Raw genomic sequence first — 25,325 nt, 5'->3', positions numbered from 1 at the left:
GGCCTTACTGCTGCTTATCTCCTCCTCTGCATACCTTTGAGGGCTTCAGTGGTTATAGGAAAACGAAGGCTCCTAGGGCCCCCGCTCCCCTCCCCTCCCCCCCCCCTTGCCTTCTTCTCCTCTTTCCCTGTTCTTATATTAGCCAACCGGGCCTTAGAACAGGGCCAACAGGCCGGTTATCTTCACAAATTGGATATGTGGGATCACTCTTTCTGAGGTAGTCCTGATGACCATGGACAGCGCATGGCAATTCTATTTCTCCCTCTCTTCATTCAGCCGGGTTTACAGGCAAAAGGGCTCTGCCTATGGCATTCACTAATGCCCGAGACTTCAACTCTATACAAATCCTTGCTTTCCATGTCTTTTGTGCCATCAGATGGATCTGTATCTTCACCTTTGAGATTGGGTAGTTACCCTGATCTATCTCCTCAGAATAGGGAATGGGCATTTGTGAAGCCATATGTGAACAAACTGAAAGGAAGCACTAGCTGGCTGCTGAATAATTCAAACTTCTCAACCTCACACTTGACCGTGGCACACTTTGTTGATTTAGAATCTCCTTCCTTTCAAAGGCCTTCACCTTCAGTTGTGTCTAGCAGGCTTTCAGCTTTGATATGATGTGAGAATAATCGAGGCTTGCTTACCCAAAACTTCCGCAGCGGAATGTTCTGAGAGAGCGCCCCACACTCAACATCTCACACAGATATGTGCAAACAAGTGACAAAAGCACATGCATAGCCACGTAGACAAGTAAAAGGTTCATATATGATATGCTGCAAAAAGCTGGATAGATCATTGTATAAAAATGTCCCATGTGCACCTTACACGTGCAGTGGAGAGCTACTCAGATCTATGTAGGGCCCAAGTGGTGCCCTACTGCTGCTTATCTCCCCCCTGCTGGATACCTGTAAGGGGCTTAGAGGTTTTTCTGGATAAGGAAACCACTGCCCCAAGTTCCCTATTAGTGGAGGTCATTGGGTGCAAAACCCAATTCTGCTCCCCCTCGTCTTCTTCTGGCCAGAACAGTGCCAACAGGCCCCTTATCTGCTCCAACTTACAAAAGTGGGCCAAACCACATGTGAGCCTGACCCCACCCCTTTCTGCCGACCTGACCTGGCCCATGGACGATCCTAGATCTGGGCTGACCTGGTCCTCTCTCCTGCACCGGAACACCTCTTGAAGTTGGGTCTGTTCCAGGCCCCTCCGTGGGCCTTTATAAGTCCCTTCAGGCCTCCTATCCGCCTTTGCTGGGGCACCTTGCACGTATGCTGGGGCATTGGCTGCCCTTGTTGCAGCAAGATCTGATCAGATATGCTTCCCACATTAAGCGACAGCATGCTGCACACATGCCAGCTCTTGTCCTCTGATGTCTGCCCATGTTGCGGTCTCTCACTGCCCAGATGGCGAACCCCTCAATCTTTTTTATCTTGCAGGTTTTTCCTCCTTTTTGGGTTTCAGGCGGGGAAGACCCTCATATCCCAACAATTGCCACAATCAATGTTGCAATTTCTGCTTCTCTACTCTGTTGCTTGGCTAATTGCTTGGAGCACCCCCTTGTAATATCATGGCTTCATAATGTAGATGTATTGCCTTAATTGCATCTTCTTTAAGATAAGGCCCATTATGATATATCAGGGGCGAGATGAGATTGAAATAATTAGTTTGCTCTAAATAGATGGATCATGGGTTTGATGATGTGTATTATATGGCCTCTAAGAATCTAGTCAGACTTCTCACAGTCATGTGTTGGGATTATACCCACAATGATTTGGATATTAGCCTCATGGGTTGTGATAATGAGGCAACACTAGGTTACGACTTGTGTAGTCAATGTTAAGGGTTGCTAGTCTATTTACGGAGGTCTACACCCACTGGTGGGCTTTCACGACGTTGATGGGGATCCGCTTCTAGCTTCATTTCAGTTGCTTTCCTTCTTGCTGAACTTTATCAGTTCGGGTGTTCGTCTTCCGCATGACTACAAGCTGCCTGTAGCCTAATCTGACTATGCAATAAAGTGACCTTTGTCTCTGCTGTATGTGATAATGCAACCCAGTAGAGAGGAAGCGTTTGGCAGCATCAATAAAGCATAAAATAGATAGCAAGGCATGCAGCAACACAACGCAAAGGAGGTTCTCAGTTCGTCATTTGTAGATTGTTCATGCTGTTATTAGGAAGTCCCATTTTTCTGTTGTACGTCACGGTCTGCCCTCAGAATGTTGCATTGCTACTGCCATCATTGTTTGCAGAACGCTTATTATAGAATGGTTAAAGATCGACTGTCTATCAGTCTGCCAGGAGGTCTCTTTGTGTCATGAGTTGCAGGGAATGAGCTCTTATGCTGAATTCTTGCAACTGTTCTACGTCCAAGAGTTTGAAAGCTTTCGGTTGCCAGAGGGTTCTCTCCCTGATTATTCGTCGTGTTTTGTCTGCCATTATCAGTTGATTGAATAGCTGTTTTGCAGCTTCAGTTTTAAATAGAGGAGGCTCTTTCAATAGTTCTCTGGGTCGCCATTCTTTCTGAGGGTATGTCCGATTTTGGATGGCAAGTTTGCCTTCAAACCTTTTGAAGGCTGATCTCCTCTGTTCTCCAGCCAGGCATCCTTTCTTCATGACGGCTCGATGAACGGCAACGACCTTCAGGGCAACATATTTTCTTGGTCTTTGTTGATAAGGTTAAAAAACCTTTTCTTAGATCAACACGTCGCAATTTGTCTTGTGCCTTTTGCAAAGTTCTTAAAGGCTGGTCAACCAAACAGTTGATTGCCTCATTTTGCCTCTTTTTCACCAAAACAGAAGGATAAAAGAGAAGAAGGAAGCAAATTTGTCATTCAGCCCATATTCTCAGCATCTTTTTATGCATTTTGAGTTGTAAACTCATCGTGATTGCCATTTGAGAGGATGATGAGAAGGCACAATTCATAGTAGTGCTTCATCTCACCAAAGATCTTGTTCATCATGTTGCCAATCTCACAATGGCGAAGGACATGTGGGAAGAGCTCGACAAGCTCTATGGCACAATAGGTAAACACTCTTAATTTGCACTTAAGATCAAGTTTTATGATCTAAAGATGCAACAAGGTGAGTCTCTCAGTGCTCATATAGCAAACCTCAGGAGCATCATTTCTCAGTTGGCCTCTGTCAATGCAAAAGTGGACGAGGATGATGCTGTAGCTGTTCTCCTAAAGTCTCTGCCTTGGGAATTTGATTATTTTGTGACCACCTTAAAAGAACCTTTCATCACCAACATTCGAAGGATGCATTCCTCTCTTTTGGAGGAGGAAAAGAAGGCAAACGATTGTGCATTGTCATCAAACTCTTCACCCGCAAGATCCACTCCTCAAGCTCTTTCAATGACTGGGAAATTGTGTAATGAAGGAGACAAGGGGGCAGATTGGAGGAGGGAGAAATAGGAAGAGGGAGAAGGAGAGAGAAGGGTGGAATGGGGGAAGAGGGAGAGGAAGAGAGACATTGGGAAAGAAGGGAGAAGAAAAGAGAGAGAGATAGAGAGAGATTGAGCACGTAGGAGGGAGGAGAAGGGAGTAGATAGGAATTAGATGTCACATCAAAAGTACATAGAAGGGGGTGGATAGGGACTTATATAGTCCCTCCACATTTTCCACCTAAAGGGTTTCTAACTTGGCCCCTTTTTCCCCTTCATTACAGCCATCCCTTCCGATAGAATTTTGCCCTCAAAATTTCACAGCATGGCTGTCCAAAAGTGCAGCAACAATAACTACTAATCAATCCGGTAGGAGATAGGGGTGGTCCTGGACAATGCTTTTTGGCTGCCATGAATTTCCATCCTGAGGGAGTCCCCACCACTTGATAAGATACTCTACGTAGGCCTTGTTTTGGAGTACATGGTCTCTGAAACCCACGATGCGCTCCGGAACATAGAGGATGTGGCCTACTTCATCCATAGGTGGCAACTCTGGAAGAACATGGACATCCTGTCCAACATGTGGTTTCAGCAAAGACACATGGAAACATCATGGATCTTGGAGGTACTGGGTAGCTCCAACTAATATGCTACCTCTCCAACCTTGCGGATGATTGTGTAAGGACCGTAATACCTATGAGCAAGCTTTGTGTTGGTATTACCTTTCAGCGAGGCATAACGGTTCTTATGGAGACGCAACTGCACATAATCTCCCTCTTTGAAAGACATATATCTCCTGCGTTGATCTACATATTTCTTCTGCTTGGCTTGGGCATCCTGCATATTCTTTTTTGCCAATTGCAGAAGAGCATCCATCCTCTCCAAGTCATTCCACAGCCATGTCTAAAATTGAAGAAGGCATTTTGACCTTGCATCCGTACATTGCCTCAAACGGGCTCATGCCAATGGAGAGATGCTTGGTACTGTTTGTAGCAAAATTCAGCAAGTGACAACCATTTATCCCAAGACTTAAGAGTATCATGACAAAAATGCCTCAAATATTCCTCCACCCATTTGTTCACCCTTTCTGACTGCCCATCAATATCGGGATGGTAAGCAGTGTTAGGTGTGAGTAAAGTACCCACTGCTGTAAATATCTCCTGCCAAAAGTGACCCATAAATTTTGCATCTCTGTCACTGACAGTTTCCTGAGGGAAACCATGATGCTTGAAGACATGCTCAATGAATTGCCAAGCAACCTGAGATGTTGAATACCGGGTCTTAGTGGGTATGAAATGGGCTTGTTTTGTCATTCTATCCACTGCAACAAAAATGCAGTCCCATTCCTTCTTTGTAGAAGGCAATCCTGTGATGAAATCCATTACTGTGTGTCCATTTGCCCTCTGGAATGGGTAATGGCTGCAAGAGACAATTTGCTGTCCACTTTATTCTGTTGGCAAGACAAGCATTCAGCCACGTATTTAACCACATCTCTCCACATGTCTTCCCATGTAGAGCTCTGCTTGATTCTTTCATATGTTTTAGTGATACCCGCATGTCCAGCCATGGGAGAGGAGTGCATTTCTTGCAAAACCAAGTGGCGGTATTTTGAGTCTGGCACTAAATAAATCCTGTCTTGGCACCACAACAGCCCATTATGCAATTCAAAATCCGGATGACCCTGACTAGAAGGCTTCTGCAAATCTGAAAATATGGGAGCTGCCTTATAATTCTGCATATACTCTTCCTGAATGCCATGAATTCACTCCTGATATATGGTAGAGATAGTAGACAAATTGCACGCCCACATCCTGGACAAGGCATTTGCAACCACATTTTCCTTCCCTTTTCTGTATTCAATGTCAAAATCATAGGATTGGACTGTAGCCAACCACCTCTTCTGCTTATATGACAAATTTGGCTGGGTGAGGAAGAATCTAAGTGTCCTATGATCTGTTTTCACCTTAATTTTACTTCTGTACAGATAGTGGTGCCATTTCTTGAAAGCATGTAAGATAGCCAGCATCTCCTGATCATAAACATGCAAATTGAGTTCTTTGACATCAAACTTCCTGCTTTCAAAGACTATTACCCCGTGTTCCTGCCTCAAAACAGCCCCCAATCCCTTGTTATTGGCATCTGCCTCCACAATTAAAGGACGTGAAAAATCAGGGCATACCAAGATAGGTGCATGAGTGAGAGCAAATTTCAGGTCTTCAAAGCTGTGTTGTGCTTCCTGTGACCACAAAAAAGAATCCTTCTTCAAAAGGTCAGTAAGAGGAGCTGCCCTCTTGGCAAATTTGCGAATAAAGCGCCTGTAGAAGGAAGCAAGACCTAAAAATCCTCTCAACTGGGTGGGATTTTGTGGCTGTGGCCAATCTTTGATGCATTTCACCTTTGGGGGATCCACCCGAATGCCACGTCTACTCACAATATGCCCCAGGTACTCAACCTCCTTTGCCATAAAAGTGCATTTGCATAAAGCTGATGCATCCTCAATTTCCAGCACTTGCTTCACATGCTTAATGTGCTCTTGTCTATCCTTGTTGTAAATGAGGATATCATCAAAGAAAACTAGCACGCATCTGAAAAGAAGTGGTTGCTATATCTTGTTTATCAATGCCTGGAAGGTGGCCGGTGCATTAGTCAACCCAAAAGGCATCACCTTGAATTCATACAAGCCCCGTTCTGTGCGGAAGGCCGTCTTGTCATCTCCTTCTTTCACCTTGATTTGATGGTAGCCATACCTCAAATCTATCTTCGTGAAAAATTGAGCACAACTTGAGTTCATCCAACATTGGAAACATGTTCTTGATAGTGGTCTTATTTAGATCCCTGTAATCAATGTACATGCGGTATGATCCATCCCTCTTCTTCACTAGAAGCACCGGAGAGGCAAAAGGAGAAGTGCTATGAGAGATGAAGTTCTTCTCAAGCAAATCCTTCACTGGTACTACCACTTCCTCCCGCTCAACCTTAGAGAGACGGTATGGGGCTTTGTTTATGGGCTTACTGCCAGGCTCTAGAACAATGGCATGATCCACATCCCTCTTGGGAGGCAATTGGGATGGCATATTGGCAAATACATGAGCGAATTCCGATAGCAACTGCTGCATATCACAATCCTCAACACGGGGAATGCTACCCCCCTAAGATATTGACACATTCAATGCGTAGAGGGCATGCTTCTTCCTGAGCTCTCTGGCCAACTACCTTGCTGAAATGACCTGCAATTTAGGGGAAATCAGCCCCTTCATGGCTCCAACATTTGAAGCTTCTTCCACGACCTGTGCACCCTCTGAATCATCATGAGTGGCATCCAAAGTCTCAGAAGCATCCATTAAATCCTCATCATCCGATATCTCAATAATCATGCTGAGTTTTGCAGTACCACTGTTGCGCATTTTGCAAACTTCCCGATGCTTAGGAGTCCACTTCTCACCACACTTGAAGCATAAGTTTGCCCACTTTCTGCTGTCCATAATAGCCCTGGTGTGTTGTTTAAATTCTGATTTTTCATTTCCAACACTTGGCTTAGCTCTTGACTTAGCATCAAATGACATGTATGGCTTAGCATGTGGGCCTATAACAGTGGGAAACCTCGGAAATGGTGCTGTTGCTGATTTTCTTTCATGCCAATCAGTCACCTTAGGCTTCTTCGTAGCCTCATTTGCATTCCCATATGTGTGGCCCGCTGTCATCTTATATTTGCTAGCATATTTGGGCTCAAATACCTTTGCCAATTGGGCTGCACGCTCAATTGTTTGAGGGTTATGTGCTTTCACATCTGCAGCAAGAGAAGGACTCAATCCTTGGATGAGACACAACAACTTCCCTCTCTCAGATACGTCATGTACAAACAAGGAAAGTATCAAAAAACGTTGCAAGTACTCTTGGACAGTACCGGTCTGCGATAATGGATAGAATTCAGCCAGATATTCTCCAGTATGAGCGGGGATACAAATGTGTTGATTCCATGTGGCTGGCCTCTGAGGCGAGTCCCTCATATAACACCACCAAGTATGTGCATAGTCCTGCATGTGCATACCCGTAGAGATTATGCGATCCTCATCTTGCTTTGGATAGAAGCGGAAATAATCTTCCAACTTCATAAGCCACTCCTCTAGCTCATTAGGTGTGCGAGTGTCCCCTTTGAACTTATGCATTGTGAGTTTGTCCTTGATATCCTTGGCTGCATAATTCTTGTGTGTGTAACCTCCAGAAGTGCAGGCATCGTCACGCTTGAGGTTCACATAATCGGAGAAGGACATCTCAAGTTTGATGGCCTCAGTAGGGCCTTATATGAACGCAAAGAATTTGCCAGCATGTCATCAAAAGTGGCTTGCTACCCACCACCAACCCCTTGTTGTGTAGTAGCTGCCATTTGATGCACTGGCTGCGTCTGGCCATATGCGCTTGCTGGCGGAGCGATAGGTGTATGAACTTGGCGGAGCGATAGGTGTATGAACTCCGGGCTGGGTCTCTCTGCCAAATGCATCTCTTCGAAATGATGGCATACCAAAGGGTTGAGAAGAGGATTGACCTCTCTCCCAGGGGTGTGGCCTGCCATATAAACCCAAGCCAGCTCCAGGCATACTCACTAGTTGGTGCGGTGAAAGGAGCACTAATTGGATGCACACCAACGGGTCATCCCAAAAGAGACGGCTCAGCATGCATTGATGGAGAAAGCTGTGAGCCAAAAGATGGCCTGACATCCTGCAAGAAGGTGCTTTGTGGCACAAAAAATGCATCATCTAAGTCCAGATAATCCCCATGTTGGGTTACATGCAACGGTCCAGAAGACTGATGCTCATAGGCATGGCGGGCTTCTGCCTTAAAACCCCTGCATGGAGTAAACAAAACATCTTGATTGTCTGAGTGGTCCCCTTGCTGGGGTGCGGGCTACTTGCCCTTGTCTTGCATAGCTTGGCCAATCTTTTGCTTGAGCTGCTGTCCCATCTGCGCAAGAGCTGTATCCTGCATAGCCATGGCCATGGTAAGCTGTTGGCTGAACTCTTGTTCCATCTGGCAGATGGCACCTTGGAGCATAGAAGCAAGGGTATCCAAAAACTGTGACTGCGTTGCCAGCGCTTCGCGAGATGCAGGAGAGAGAGGTTGAGTTGCAGGAATCTGTGTACCACCAATGGATGCACCCAATTGTGGAAGGCAATTGCTCATGCCTGTTAAATTACACGGCGCAGCAGAACAAAAACTGAACAAAGAATAGAGAGTACACAACAAACTGGAGAGGAACAAACTTTTTCTTCAATATTGATGTAGTACAGATGATCTCTCTGTCCACCCGTGCGCTCCCACAGTGGAGCTTAGATGGCGATCTAGACAGATACTAGGTGAAGAGCTACTAGCTAGAAGATCTGATCTGATTTGAACTGATCTGATACAATGGACTGGGGAGGTTGCCTCTTTATAGCTATGAGGGCGGTAGTCGGATCAACGTAGTCGGTGGAGTCGACTTAGTCAGTGGAGCCGACCAGTCAACCTAGTCAGTGGAACCGACTAGTCGTCCATGGAATATTCAAGGAATATTCCTTGTACCGTCGCCTCAGGGGCTCCCGCCCGCGAACCCCCACAAGGGGGGCCAACGGCCCCCCTGGGACTCCCCAGCTGGGGGCCAGCTGGCCCCCAGGCCCCAACAAGAATAAGGAACTCCCACACAATCACCTTTCTACCATCAACAGCCTCATTGATAGATCTCATCTGACATGCAAGTCAAGATCCATTCAGTGTCCTGGGCTCACACATGGCTTCTCCTCATATGGGGGCCTTACAACTTGAGCACCTTGGACCACTGGTGGTTACAAGGAGAGTGGGGCATTGAGCATATCTAACACCTCCCTCTCAATGTCCACCCGTAGGTGAACTACCTTCTCGGCCCAATGCCGAGTCTCTGAAGATGACCCTGAAGCTAATCCTTCCCGAGTGCCTTGGTGAAGATATCTGCTCCATTTTGCTCTGTTGGACAGTAGACCAATTCCACTATCCCGTCCTCGATCAGATCACACACATAGTGATACTGAATCTCTATATGTTTTGTGCGCGCATGAAACACTGGATTTTTAGCAATGGCCATGCAACTTTGATTGTCACACCTCAGCACAATTGCCTCATCCTCTTGCACTCCCATGTGCCATAAGATCCTTCTCAGCCACACTGCATCACAAGCAGCAAAACATGCTGCCTTGTACTCAGCCTCGGTAGAAGACAATGCCACTGTTGGTTGTTTCTTACTGATTCAAGAGAAGATACCTGAACCTAAAGAGAAACAATATCTAGAAACTGACTTCTTGGAATCAACATCTCCAACCCAATCTGAGTCACAATGACCAGCCAAGGAAGTGCCCGTACCATAGGTGATGCCATAATCAAGAGTGCCCTTCACATACCTGAGCACCCACATCCCTGCATTCCAATGATTCTCGCGGGGCTTATTGGAGAACCTGCTCAAAACGCCAACAGCAAAACTGATGTCCGGTCTGGTGTTGCACAGATAGATGAGATTGTCGACCAACTTCCTGTACCTCCCGATGTCTGCTGGTGGTGAGGCATCCTCCATAGATAACCTCGCATTTACCTCCATAGGTGTAGCTATCTCCTTGCACTCGGACATACCAAATGCCTTCAAGATTTCCCTTGCATATTTTTGTTGAGAGATGAAGATCTTGCCTGGCTCTTGCCAGACTTCAATCCCCAAACAGTAGTGCATCAAGCCTAAGTCTGTCATCTCAAACTCCGTGCTCAACGCCTTTCTAGTCTGTTGGATCATGTCTTCATAGTCACCTGTAATAAGGAGATCATTCACATATAGAACAATAATAGCAGTTTTTCCACCTTTCTTGTACACATACAAGTTAGCATCTGAGGCACATGTTTAATTTATGAAAGAATTTGTCTATCTGTTGGTACCATGCTCTTGGGGCCTGTTTCAGCCCGTACAGAGCCTTCTTCAGCTTACATACCTTGTTCTTAGAATAGGGGGCCTCAAACCCAGGTGGCTGAGCCACGTACACCTCCTCCTTGAGGTCACCATTCAAGAATGCTGATTTAATATCCATTTGATAAACTAGCGGCTTTTTATGAGCAGCCACTGATAGTACTGTGCGAATAGTGGTCATTCTGGCAGTTGGAGCGAAAGATTCCTAAAAATCAAACCCTTCAACCTGCGAAAGTGTAGCAGGCGATAGCCGATATATGGAGGCAGCTAGTGGGAAGGCCCAGTGGAGGTTGGGCGTCTTGGGTAGCGGACGCAATCCAGTGGAGCAGCTAGGAGCTTTAGTCCCAGGCTATTTGTTGGAGACATGCTCTTTAGCAATGGGAGAGAGCTTTGCGGCGTGACCTAGCATCCATTGAGAGACTTATGGAGTAGGACCTAGGCTCCTAGTGATAGGTACAAGAGCTCGTGACTTTTCTTGTGGGCTACGAAGGTCTGTCGAGCCGAATTCTCATATTGGTACATCAAAGGGACATAACAATTGTTCCAAACCACAGGGCCACGGTCAGTTGGGATGCACAGTGGTAGATGCATACCGATCCATAGGAGGTCCTCGAGATGACCACAGACTTCTTTCAACAATTGTTTCAGTCAGAGGAGTTGTCGGCGGTGACGCTAGTAACTTGAGAGGCAATTTGAGTACAGGTTTCATTCGTAGTCCTACAGAGTTTGAGCAGCCTCCTAGAGGCTCCTTTCATGGAGAAGGAGCTCTAGGAGGCCCTCAAAGCACTCCCTCCATAGAAGTGCCCAAGGAGGATTGCTTGATCTCGTGCTTCTTCTGGTTGGAAGTACATCTCCACACCTTTCCGCTTGGTGTTTTTGACCAATTTGGCTTTGTACTTTTCCAAAGTCCCATCGGCCTTGTACTTTACCTTCCAAACCCACTTGGTGCCAATAACCTTTCTGTTAGGTGGTCGATCTACCAACTTCCAAGTTTCATTCTTCATGATGTTGTCATATTCTACTTGCATAGCATTTTTCCAATCTCGGTGTGCAAGTGCTTCCTCCAAACTCGCAGGCTCCTTTACTTCTGCAATAATCTCAGCCATCAAGGCCATATTGACTATGTGAGCAGAAGCCCTCCTTTGCTCCTCGATTCTTTGAGACGGCCTTGGTCCATCTGCATGCTGCTCAACAGACATAGGCATCTGGTTATCATGGTCGTAGAGCTGCCTTACCCATCGCGGCAATGGCTTTTCCGGTGGTGTAACAACAGGTTGGTGACTTATATTTTCATCATCTGATATTTCCTCCTCCTTTGTAGCTCTTGGGACAGGTCCATAGTGAATTACCTCTTCGCTTGATGATAAAGTGGAAGAGCTCTTCTCTGCCTCCATTGCATGTGACTGCTCCCTGAACACCACATCGTGGCTTGCTATGATCTTCTTTGCCTCTTGGTCATACAACTTATAGGCTTTCTTCTCATCACAATAGCCTAAGAAGATACATTTGGTGCTTTTTGGTTGTAGCTTGTTTCTCTCTTTGTCTGGTACATGCGCATAGCATTCACACCCAAACGTTCTGAAGTGGGAGACAGATGGCTCTCAAGCGTGGTGGGATCTATTTCCTTTGAGCTCACATACCTAGGAAGAAAAAAGTACACATTCTTTCCTTTGAGCGTGAGTGGAAGAAAGCAATGAAGGTAGTGAAGGTGGACCCCAATTTGCGGCACATGGAGGCACGAACGATCCAAATGGAGCAATATGGAAACGTGCATTTTGGAGCAGGGGGTGTTGAATCATGGGAGGCCCAATTTGTAAGTATCGATCGTTGATTCTTTGTACTAACCCCTCCGCAAATTGTCATATCTTGCAGCTTGATATCATGGGTAGGTACCCTACTGCTGTCGAGACAGCCTATCACCGCCACCATCATAGAGGAAATACATGGAGGCACTTCTATGATGACAGGTTGATTACTCAGGAGTAGTATATCCGGGCTGGTGTTTTACCTTTGAGTGCCTTTGTATAGTTGCGATTAAGGATGTAAACGGCAGTATTGACAGCCTCAACCCAAAAGTGGTTTGGCAGTCCAGCACCTTTCAACATACACCTCCCCATCTTCACCGTGGTCCGCATTCGACGTTCAACAACCGAATTTTACAAGGTGTATGTGGTGTCGTCATTTGTCGCTTGATCCCTTTGCTCTTGCAAAAATCTCCAAACTTTGTAGAAACAAACTCACCACCACCATCCGATCTGATTTTCTTCACTTTTCTCCCTGTTTCATTTTCAACAAGCTGTAGCCATTCTTTAAATTTACCAAAAGGCTTGAGCCTTTTCGTGAAGAAAGTACACCCACATCTTCCTACTATAGTTGTCGACAATCAATAAAAAATAGGAAGATCCCCCTAAGGCCTGTGTAGGCATCTTACCGCACAAGCCAACATGCACCAACTTTAGAGGAGCGTTAGCTCTATTCTTGCTTTCTTGTGGGAATGCCTTTCTTTGTTGCTTGCCCATCATGCAAGCTTCACACGGTTCTTTGATTTCTGTGACTACAGGTAAGTGAGCAACCATACCTTGCTTCTGCATCTCCTTCAGCACTGCAAATCCGATGTGGCCGAATCTTTTATGCCAAAGTCTACTTGTGCCCACTCTAGCGGTGGTTGTAAGAGCACTTAGGTCATACAGGTTGTTCCTCCTTACTCCTGTGCCAACAAGATTGCTTTCACTATTCAGAATTTTTGCTCCTGTCTTGTTGAACCTCACCTCATGGTCAAGGTCAGTTATGGAAGCAACTGATAGCAAATTTCTCTTGATTTGTGGAACATACAACACATTAGATAGTTTCTTAATATCTCCATTTACAGAAACAAATGAAACTGTCCGTACCTGCACCCTCAGCAGGGCATTTTGCATTATTACCAATCGTCATGGTGATGGGTTGTTGTAGAGGCTGCATGGAACAATATAGACCCTTCTTGCAGGTCATGTGACGGGAGGCACCACTATCCAACACCCATGAATCAGTGGTTGAAGCTTCTTGAACTGAGGAACACTCTTCCTCAATAGCCGGAAATAGATCCAACTCTGCTTCCGCTGTGTTAGCTGTCTCTTTCCCCTTATTTGTCTTCTTCAGGATACCATTCTTTTCATGTGCTTTCTTGACCCGGCAATCTGCAATCATATGGCCCTTCTTTTTGCAGTAGAAGCATTCCCCCTGAAACTTCTTCTTCCCGCCCTTCAGTACTGGGTCAGTCCCCAGTACTGTCTCCAGAAGCTCATATGAATCCAGAATAGCAGTAATTTTAAACTTCCACAGAGTGTAGTTTGTACCATCTAGCTTGCCTTTAGTGAAGGCCGGTGGGCGAATCCTCAACGCCTGGATTGTTGGTGCAGCAACAGCAACTGAACTCGGGCCGCGTCCTGTGGAGCCACTTCCTGTTGCCATCACTTCGTATGCTGTTGAAGCCCTCGCCTCTCTTCTATTCTTCGATCCTTAGAGCCGCCTGGGCTCTAATACCATGTTAAATTACATGGCGCAATGGAACAGAAACTGAACAAAGAATAGAGAGTACACAGCAAATTAGAGAGGAACAAACTTTTCCTTCAATACTGATGTAGTACAGATGATGGCTCTGTCCATCCGTGCGCTCCCACAGTGGAGCTTAGATGGCGATCTAGATAGATACTACAGGTGAAGAGCTACTAGCTAGAAGATCTGATCTGATTTGAACTGATTTGATACAATGGACTGGGGAGGTCGCCTCTTTATAGCTATGAGGGCGGTAGTCGGATCAACGTAGTCGGTGGAGTCGACCAGTCGACCTAGTCAGTGGAGCCGGCTAGTCAACCTAGTCGGTGGAACCGACTAGTCATCCATGGAATATTCCTTATATCGTCGCCTAGGGATTCCCGCCCCCGAACCTCCACCAGGGGGGCCGTTGGCTCCCCTCGGACCCCCTAGCTGGGGGCCAGCTGGCCCCTAGGCCCTAGCAAGAATAAGGGGCTCCCACACAATCACCTTTCTACCATCAACGGTCTCATTGATAGACCTCATCTGACATGCAAGTTAGGATCCATCCAATGTCCTGGGCTCACACATGGCTTCTCCTCATATGGGGGCCTTACAACTTGAGCACCTTGGACCACTGGTGGTTACCAGGAGGGTGGGGCATTGAGCATATCTAACAATGCCGAGCAGCCTCATCACTATCATGCAATGTATCCCATGGGGCACGCTTGGGTGGCATGGTGGCTGTTTGGGAGGGAGAAGCTCGAATGCAGGCAAGGATGAAGTGTATTCGGAGAAGGAGACAGCAAAACCCTGCTATAATGAGCATCGGATATAGTGCATAGAACCACAAGAGAAGGCCGATGGAGAAGCTTGGAAGAAAGATCGATGAAGAGGCAAAAAAAAAAAGCCAAAATCTTCAAACGGGCTGTGAGAGGCCCCAAAAAAGAGGCTGAAAAGTGATTTTTTTTTTCTATTTTTTTTTTCTTTTTGTTTGGGGGGGGGTTCCCTGTCACCTAGGACTGTTAGGACAGCACTAACCTAAGACTACTAGGATTGTTAGGACACTGACTTAGGCTAATCTGACCCCATTGTTTAGCCCTCGTTAACCTAACCTAGCCCCCAACTAACTAAACCTAAACCTAACTCGCTAACTAAACCCAACCTGACTAACCCTTGTTAGACTAACCTATGGTCTAATTAAGGTAATCGTAAGGTTTTTTTCTCAGGGCGTCGATGACGGCGAGGGCGTGGCGACTGGCAAAGGCGGCGTGGGCGTGGCGACAGACGGAAGTGCCATGGGCGCGTGGACGGGCGGAGGTGGCATAGGCATGGCGATGGGCAGCACAGGGGAGACGGACATTGTGACGGTGTCTTTCTGCAGATGATTGAATATCTGCACAGAGGACGTGCGGGACGATGTCAGTGAAGCGACCAAGGCTAGGTTGCATTGATAGCGCATCGTCACGTGCATTCTTTAGCAGCTTTTAGCCCTCCACCGTCGTTTGGGCAGTTGAAGTCGCCATAGCCTCTGCTGCTGCTACTGGTTCTACTGCTCAGCATTGGCCGCCGTCAAATTTGGACGGGCAAATCGAGGGTTCCTTTTGTAGCTTTCTGGAGTAGTGCTTGAGAGTGCCCACGTTCCCTTCAAAGCTACGATTTGCCTTACCTTGCCCTCTAATAATAGAGATTTGGGGCTATTTTTGTGTGGATGAGCATTGGGATGACAACATGAAGCTTCTGTGGGCAAGGCATTTGTGAACCAGGCCCAAGAAAGTGCTCTGATACCAATGCAATGAAGGAGACAAGGGGGCAGATTGGAGGGAGAAATAGGAAGAGGGAGAAGGAGAGAGCAAGGGGGAATGGGGGAAGAGGGAGAGGAATAGAGAGGTTGGGAGAGAAGGGAGAAGGAAAGAGAGAGAGATTGGGAGAGAGAGTGTAGGCAGCACGTAGGAGGGAGGAGAAGGGAGTAGATAGGAATTAGATGTCACATCAAAAGTACATAGTAGGGGGTGGACAGGGACTTACATAGTCCCTCCACATTTTCCACCTAAAGGGCCTCTAACTTGGCCCCTGTTTCCCCTTCATTACAAATTGCAACTAAGTGTACTTTTTGTACGAAAAAGGGCCATATTGAATCCCAGTGCTTCAAGAAGGATCCATAAAAAAAGTAGTGTGGCAAGTGCGGAGAATATGGTCATCTTACTCGTGAATGTATGGGAGGTAGTTCATCTACGGAAGCAGGCAACTATGCTGACGCCACTTCTCCAAAACTACTAGAAAGGATCCTTTGAGCTTATATAATTTTCTTTACTTTGTAACCCCATGGTGTAACCATCTTGTAAAAATGTCTATTATCATAAAGGGATAGCATAGTGTCTATAAGATGTAGGGATTTCTAGTGTCCAATGCATTCTTGCATTGAGGGGGGGTGTTAGAATATCCCTCTCATAGGAAGGACATGGTGTGAAGAGTCCTATAGGTGTGTGGTCAAGATGGAAGAATCATGTGTGGATCAAAAGTGTACACCTCATCCTTGATTGAGGGATTGATAGCTCTTCTTTTCTTCAAAATGGATTGTACCCTTGTGCTTTGTATGGAGTAAAAATCAATTGGCTAAGACCTTTTCATTGTATGGTCCTTCTTGCTTCCTTCGTGGCCTTATCTTACTCTATCTTTGCCTTTGGCTTCACCTTCTGTTGCGTAGATGGTTGTGTTCAATTGAAAAATTATAGAGAAGCATAATGATCTTCCAAGCATAGTTATGCTGAAATGCGTTTCAAGGCTTTGAAACGCCTTTCGGGAAAAGCTTAGCTAGAAATACCGTTTCAGGGCTGAAGCGTTTCAGCCCCCTAGGTTCCCTTTAAATCACCAACGGGTATTCTCTTTCTCGACGTTTTTCATTTTTGGCCTCCACTGCAATCTTTCAATCCCTCCACCCCTTAAACCTCACACTCGTGGAATTTTGAGGGTTTTCTAGCCCTCCTTCAGCCCCATCCACTCCCTGGGATTCTTTTCTATCTTGCAGGCTGCTTCAGTTCCCCTCTAGGCTCCATGATACACTCCCCTTCAGCCCTCCTTCATAGCTCAGCCTCTCGACTCCTTCAGCCCTCTCTATGTGTGCTCAGCTAAAAATCCTTTTTTCTCAACCCCCCTTGATGACGTGGCATTTCCCCGTTTCAGCCCTCCTAGATACCTTGAAACATTTTCGCTTCCGTTTTTGTTCCCTGTTTCCCCGTTTTCATTTCCCCTAACTATGCTTCCAAGTAACTTGGGCATTAGACATTGTGCTAGACCAAATATTTGAGAAAAGCATTTCATGCAATATGAGAGAACTATTTCTCTCAGGCTGTCCTTCAGCTTTTGTAAGTGGTCAAGCAGATGAATATGTATCTAAAGCGTGTCTCGGAATTTCGCAAAATAATTCAAGTGCAAGCACTGCTCAAATGGCGCCATTTACCACTACTTGTCCCAATATTCATGGTGTGTCCCACCCAATCAAGTCTCCCTTGGTCTGAGGTTGAATCAATTGTATAATGCAAGAATTTGAAGCAATATGGCTTTGGCATTTCATTATTAGTTCAGATGTAGATCTATGAACTGCTCCATGTGTTGTAGCTTTACATACTCATTTGCCTCACTCATATCTGGGCCCACGTCTCAGCTTTTTTTCACTTGATATCATTATCAATTTATTGCTTGAGTATGTTCTACTAGGTAGTTTTTTGGGCATGCTGTGAGGATGCCTTTAGAGAGTGGCTACAAGCGTCACACCAATGCTTTTTGAGAACAAGGAGCGTCAGTATTGAATTAGGGTTGGTCATCTCCCCACCTATGAGCCCCCAAATAAGGAGGGCATCGGGGGGTGGTGGTGGACCATAGGACAATAGAATTAGGTTTGGGGCTGCCACATGGACAGCAAACAGGCTGCCATGTGGGCAGCACATGGAGAGAGATTCTTGGCAGAGTTAAGCCACTATGGAGGGCAGGCTTGGCAGAGGCATTTTGTCATCCTGCTTCAACATGTATCCACTTGCTTGGTACTAATTCTTTTTGTTTTTCAATAGTTTGCTTATTAAGAAATGAAATGTTTTCCTACTGTTCAGTTACGGACAATGGGGACTAGGTCTAGCATTTGAGGGTGGACCCCCTTGCTTGGGGTTCTGGGCATTAGTGACCCACAAGAGTGATGGCCTCTCTTTGAGAGGGACATTTGGAAACCACACCCCACCTGAGTACCCAAACATGGGACCAATCAAATGCACAGATTGCATACTGACCTAGGAACCATTCAAAAGAATGTTCTTTGAGCTTTGGGTGTGGGCCTGGCAGCATGCTAAGAGTAATGGAGATACAAGATAAGACGACAAACAAATGAGCTCAGTATGGCTCAATTATGACCTTAGAGTACGTCAATAGATAGTCCAAGCTGTTAGGAACCCGTGGGTGCGAACATAATTGAATTCTGACAACTTTGAAATTTTAGGGTTTTTGGGAGTGACACGTGGCAGACTGCCACATGGAATCTGAGCTGGCAGGTCAGTCCACCTGTCCCACACATGTGGCAGCATGCATGGCAAGTGGCAGGGCATGTAGGCCAAGTGTCTGGCCCCAAATCTGGTAGATTTGGGGCAGGTTGTGGGCTGTCCTCTTTGGGACTGCAGCCCACCAAAAATCTGGGACAAGTGTCCACCTTCCACTCTAAGCCTGGGGGGGGGCTGAGCCTATAAAAGAAGGCCTCTCCCCTTCATTCCCTACATGAAAAATTCGTCACTTTTCTTCTCCCTCCTTTTGGTTGATGCAGCAGAATCTCTCCAGCTTCTTGGGTGCAGCCAGCTTCTCCCCAGGCCATGCTCTCACCTCAGCAGCACTTTCTCTCTCTACAACAGCACATTCTCTCTCTACAGTTCCAGCCCCTCCTCTCGAGAAATCTGCCCCCTCTCAGCTCATTTGGAACAGCAGCAACATCCTCTCTCCTTCTCCTAGCTTGGAGCAGCCACAGCCCCTTTCTCTCTCCTGCTGCAGTCTTTCTCTCTCTACTGCAGAATTTCTCTCTCTACTGTTCCAGCCCATTCCCCTTGCAGAAATCTGCCTTTCTGTGCACCTTTGGAACAGCAGCAGCTCCTCTCTTACATCCCCTCCCTTGGGATCAGCATTGGCACTCTCTCTCTACAGCTATCACTCCATAAAAGCTTTCTCTCTCTAGCCTACAGGCTGTTTTTCTAAGCTGTTCTCATTCCAGCCCCATTTCCACACTCTCCTCACCCAAGGTAGCTACAGAAGCATCAAGGACTTCATCTATAAAAGGGTCAAGTCACGAAGGGAGCTTGTATTGTCAAGTTTATCTCGTTTACAGCACTATTTCATGTTGGTTCTACTATCTTTCTAGAAACTAGTGCTTGTCTCTAATGTTGGATGTAAGTGGTGATTGTTACAGGCTTCTTCCTTGTGGATTGGGCAAGCCAAGAGTTGAAACCTGAGCTTGAAGTCCTCCTTTTTGTTGTCTGCCTTGCACATATGCTCTTGAGTCTTGTATCTAGGTCCTAGGTTTTCACTGAGTTCATCAGTTTGGAAGGTGCATTACACCTTGGTCTTGTATCTCCATTTTCAAGAATAAAGTGAGCCTGGATAAGGGGGGGGCCCCGACTTGGCCCCTCAATCATATTGCATTTTCCAATGATGTCACTTTGTGTTTAAGCTGTATAAGTCTTAATTCCAGCTTAATTGCAAACTCTTAAGTTCAAGTATATGTGTTTGGCAACTCGCAATCATCTCATTCAAACGCCTCTGCAAAATTCGTTGTCTGAATTGATAGAAAGCACCGAGTAGTTTACACATTTCCAGAGGCTGTCCACAGATGGAAGGGGCAGATCTACGCAGGGTTTGCAGGCAGGAAACAAGGCGATGAGGTGGCACTGATGTCAGCAAGGGGTACGGCCTGTACAAACAGTTGTATGGCTAGTTTGGAATCAGTAGGGCAGGAAGGCGCCTCAGTCGCAGCAAAGTTTGGAGGCCATTTGCATCACCTGGAGCAGCAAAGGGCAAGCAGCAAGGAGCAGTAGACCACATTTAGGAGAGAAGAGGGCACAAGAGCTGTAGACTAAGCTTGGAGAAGCTGCCCACTTAGGCTGACTACCCGGGCATAAGGTGGAGGGATCACTGGACGAGTCTACATAAGCTCAAAGGAGCATGCAGGCTCAGCGATATAGAGGAGTCAAGGTGATAGTAGCACATCTTTTGGTAAGGACCGAGGACCACATTTTGATGGGACTCAGGCCTCTTGTCTATTGTATCCATTTTTTGTGACGGAAATATACTTTTGTTGGTACTATATCTCTCTTGGATCTTTGTCTATTTACTGGCTTGCACACACATCTATGGTTGTGAAGTATACACAAGTGCGCCTCCACGTGTAATTCTTGGGGATGCTGTATTAGTCTTCCGTTGCAGGATATCCTTTGTAGGGATTCCATTTCTAACATGATATTAGAGTCTTGACGAAAGTTTACGGGAAGCGGAGCTTGAAGGCAAGGACCTTGCTCAAGGACGACCTTGATTCGTTGCTCGTGGGAATTGACCTCAATGTTTGAAGGATTATACCCTGGTGGGAGGTTCAGGTTCAGACAGGTGTTTGAAGGATTGTACCCAGGCAGGAGGCTCATGTCCAGGAAGGTGTAAGACACTCTAACTTATATTGTTTCCAGCTCATTGTGATGGCCCACAGATATCAGATCCCTATCTTTGGGGACATGGGCAAGCTCGATGGGACCAATTACCCATTGTGGAGGATGAAGGTTCGGAGCCACTTAGTGTTGAGAGAGTCATGGGAGATTGCGACGCGGAGAGAGACGATGCCTCAAGCCACTATGACTACTCCAGCCACATCAACTATAGCAGTAGTGCTGATACCAAGTGACCCTTAGTTAGAGCATGGTAGATCCATGATGCGGAGGCCTTGGCTATCATTGTGGGTACCACGGCGGATGCGGTGCTTCCTCACATACAGATGGCGAATACTTCTTCGAGGCGTGGGCCACGTTGAGGGACATGTATGGGCTCAATAACGAGGCACGGATCTTGGACCTCAAGACGGAGTTGTATGGCATGAGCATGGATGAAGGTGAATCAGAGCAGGATCACATTACCAAGATGAAGGTGGTGCGGGATCAGTTGGTGGTAGTTGGTCAAAGGACGAGCTCAACCAGGATGGCAAGGCTGTTGCTGGGAATGCTTCCCCAGAGCTATATAGTAGTGTTGTTACTATGATGATTGTAGGGCATAGGGCGGCGCCAGCAACATTCGAGGAGTTGGTTCCACTATTGCTGCAACAAGAAACTCGGGAAAAGAAGTACGATGGAATGGATGATAAAGCCTTAGTAGCTTAGGATAGGAGCAAAGACAAGGGCAAGGGTAAGCCTGGCAAAGGCAAGCCCAAGAAATCTGACGACAGATACAGACTGTTAAGATGAAGAGAACAAGAAGAAGAGGAAGAAAGAAAAGAAATGCCTCTATTGTCATGAGCCATGGTATTTTGCGAAGGACTGCAGAAAGAGAAGGCTGATTAGAAGAAGAAGGGGGCCAACATAGAGTCAGAGGACTCAAACTCGACTTAATTGGTGGTCAAAGAGGAACTTTTTTGGTGGCATCTCCTAGTGCTGCTGAGATTAGGTATATGGACCTTGGTGTTACTGTCAGGATGTCTGACATTGAGGAATAGTCAGAAGGGGAGTTATAATCTTTTGTGGAGGTGATGACAGTGATGAATGCATGGAGATATTTGGATGCTTGGCTGGTGTTGCTGACACAAAGGGGGGATTCTTCGACAAGACCTGAGGAGTCAGATTTAGATGGAGGCTATGACTTAGAGGGGGACAACACAGAAGCACACATGGAGCTTTACGGTCTAGGTAATATGGATTTATGCTTGGGATATGATGTCTCGGGTATGTTGTTTGATTGCAGACCTAGCCAGACGGAAGATGGGTGGAAACATATCCTGAGAGCATGGTGGTTGGAGGACTTTAGGGTGTTCCCCTATTATGAGAGGGACAACTGGAGGATATTGGTACCTGGAGTGCTCGAGTTCAAAGGCTGGTTCGTGATTGAAGGAGGTGGTGCAATCAGGTGCTGCCAAAGATGGACCTGTATACTAGATTGGTGTGCTTGCGGAACTGGACCTGGTGAAGTGAGAGCCACTAGATGAGAAGCCAGGAAGCTACAACGACACGAAAGTGTTTCAAAAGGCTACGACACTGGAGCTACTAGCCTAGTGGCATCCTGCCATGTGGCCAGGCAGGGCTAGCCAAACCTCAGACAATGTGCCACACTAGGGGGCTTTGTAGGGAGCAGCAGAAGCCGGGTGGGGGGCTGATTGGGTTGGCCGATTCCCCCTTAACAGTCGGTTATTTTGAGGGGCGCTTTGCTTCTATAAAAGGGGGCCTTTGGATCCCCATTATGCATCACCTGGAGCAGCAAAGAGCAAGCAGCAAGGAGCAGTAGACCAGCCTCATCTGGGCCTACATTCAGGAGGAGAGAAGAGGGCTGGAGAGCTGCAGACTAAGCTTGGAGAAGCTGCCCACCTAGGCTGACTACCCAGGCAGTAAGGTGGAGGGATCACTGGACAGAGAGCCTACATAAGCTCAGAGGAGCATGCGGGCTCAGCAATATGGAGGAGCCAAGGTGATAGTACGACAGCTTTTGGTAAGGACTGAGGACCACGGTTTGGTAAGGACTGAGGACCACGGTTTGGTGGGAGTTACGGAAATATACTTTTGTTGGTACTATATCTCTCTTGACTCTTTGTCTATTTACTGGCTTGCACACACCTCTATGGTTGTGAAGTACACACAAGTAAAGAAGTTTGATTCCATAATGAAGCACTTCTGCGTGTAATTCTTGGGGACATTCTATCCGTCTTCTGCTACGGGATACCTTCTGTAGGGATTTCATTTCTAACAGTCAGAACCTACAAGGATTAAATGAGAGAGGACAATTTGATTGTCCCCTTTACTAGATTTTAGAAGGTCCAATTACATTGAATAACCAAAATTTAGACGTTAAGCAGTGACCTTTTGGTTTGTGTCTTGTATATTTCATTTATGGAATGCCATCTATTGTTGCCTAAAGGCTGTATACCTTCAAAAGTGATGGAAAGTAGCAGTCCCCACCCTAAACTTTGTGGTCAGGTTATATCCTGAAGCAGTATTTTCTAGTCAGTCTAAGGAGGCTAGTATAATGTGTGATCTTGCTGACTTGCTGTAGGCTTAGATGGCCATCTTGTAGTACCCACACAATCAAAGGAATACCTGGTTTTATTTGTTGCAATGACCTCCAGACCTTACTTATAACATCATCCTTTCATACTTGTGAGCACTTTTAACAACCCTCTTGCAGTGGGGTTGCATTTGATGAAGGATATAGTTTTCTTTATTGATGCAAGGGAGATGACCTTTCACATTCTACAACATAATGTGCCGGTTGCTTATTGAGTTGTGAAACATATATTTTTAGTTTTTTATGTCCTTTTTCTTGCATAAAGTGACTAGATTGGCTTTGGACTGCTGCAGACAGCAGAGATGCCAGGATTTTATGCGGAAGGAGAGTACGATCTCAGTGGATTTGCAGTAGGCATTGTCAAACAAGCTGATGTCGTGGATGGAAGATCGATTGCAGAAGGAGATGTGCTCCTTGGAATTCCTTCCAGTGGGGTTCATTCTAATGGGTTCTCTCTTGTCAGAAGGTCTGTATCTTCTTCCCTTGAGGCGTCTCTCTGTTTTCAACTGTGCATTCATGCAATCAGCTTCCTTTCATATTTAGATTTATTGGGATTTTTCTCGATGAACATAATATATTCATGACTCATGAGAACATGTTCTTTTGTGGTTGTGAGGATGCTATGCAAACCTGAGGATGTATGGATGTCTGAAAAATATGTAAAAATATGTAAATACTAAGCACGACCATATCAATAGTGTAATGTGCATAGTTTTTTAGGTGTGATTATGCTATGCACGGAAAAGCTATGCTTTCAAGCTCTGTGATTTGCATGCGCAGCATGCTTGCTGGCCTTGCATGGGATTATATGCAAATGTTTTCTACAGCATGTGAAGTACATGCATGGATGCTTCTGAACTGCATGCATGTGCTACCTGCTTGTTTAGTAAAATGCAGTGAAGGTACACTTTCTTCCCTTGCAGAAATGAGTTGGAACGGCACAGTAGGGTTACTCATTACTCACCAACCAGAGCTCTAGAGTAGCTCTTATGCTTGAGTTGAAGATATTGCGCAATGGATATTAGATCTGCAGGCCAGCTTTTCGTTTACTTGCAGATTCCCGGCTGCACAATTGTATGGAGTTTGCACGCTCCTGCATGGGCTAGAAAGCCATGCATGTGAAAGGGTTAAGGTGGCACTGTTTTTCTAGCTCTCTTATTGGAGCTTGATTTTGTCTACCAGGTTGTTTGTTTTCTCATGCCTTGCAAGATCTATTTCTCCCTTGAGCTTTGCTCTTGGAGTTTCTTTCATACTTCATAGAGGTCTTTTCTTTGGGGAAAAAAATCTATGGAAATACTTGTCAATTTCTATCTGGAATTTCCATTGGATGTAGCAAGTCACCTTGTCTTAGCATTCAACTTATTGACTTGGCATGCTGACATTCTCAAACATAGGGTTCGATATCAATCACATCTTTGGCCAATGAAAAACAAAGCCAACATTTGTTGAATACAAGCATGTCTTGCACAGGGGGTGTCATGCCACTTGAAACAAACTTTTTTTCTCATTGAGTGAAACTTATAGAGTTTACATATAAATTGCAGCGACTCAAGGCATCAACCACCTATGTTAGTGACACCTTTTTTGTAACATATTTCAAATTCAAAGTGTTGCATAAGCTCATATCATCTTGCGTTTTTGCCATCTAAATCCAAACAGGTCCTGAAAATTTTCAGGGTTTATATTAATACCATCAACAGTGATGATATGGACAAGACATAGCACTTCTCTTTTGAAGAACTCACATTTGGACTCCTTAGCAAGAATTTTATGTCAAAGAATAGTAAAAACTATCTTGAAGTGTTCTTTTGTTTAGATAAAGTCCTACTATACATGAGAATATGCATATAAGTGTTACTTTGCTTCTCCGTATGTCTACCTTATGTTTCTCAAAAATTTTTGGTTACCTCATTTTTCTTCGCTTTCTTTTTCCCTTTTATTTTCTTGTAGAATTTTGGTCTTCAGAACAAACAAAAATTTGAACTTGTACAGTTGGATATATTCTAGTCTTACAAAGGTATCTATCATCAAAGAAACAACGATAAACTTTCTTAGATATGGACAAAAATGTTGTTCATCATCTGCTGAAAAGTAGCAGGTTCATTAGTGAGTTCAAAGGGCAAAACTAAGAACCCGCGATGCCTGTATCATATACGGAAATCTATCTTAGGGACTTCTTTCTCCCTAAAGCGTATCTGATGTCCCTCG

At 45.7% G+C, this 25,325-nt stretch overlaps 1 protein-coding gene across 2 annotated transcripts in view; it reads left to right on the top strand.

The window, feature by feature from the left end:
- The window catches only part of PUR5 (phosphoribosylformylglycinamidine cyclo-ligase, chloroplast / phosphoribosyl-aminoimidazole synthetase / AIR synthase (PUR5)), a 43,185-nt gene that overhangs the window by 7,148 nt on the left and 10,712 nt on the right, over nt 1-25,325 (top strand). For both annotated transcript variants that reach the window (XM_087383134.1, XM_087383125.1), the window contains exon 5: nt 23,411-23,583. In XM_087383134.1, coding sequence (XP_087239260.1) covers nt 23,411-23,583 — 173 coding nt within the window. The remainder of the gene's footprint in view (nt 1-23,410; nt 23,584-25,325) is intronic.

This window comes from Dipteris shenzhenensis, chromosome 1 (assembly GCF_047967505.1).
Source record: "Dipteris shenzhenensis isolate YYH24624 ecotype China chromosome 1, Dip_SZ_1.0, whole genome shotgun sequence".
NCBI lineage: Eukaryota > Viridiplantae > Streptophyta > Polypodiopsida > Gleicheniales > Dipteridaceae > Dipteris > Dipteris shenzhenensis.
Note: the sequence above shows the minus strand (reverse complement) of the source record. Positions and strands in the feature narration are given on the sequence as shown.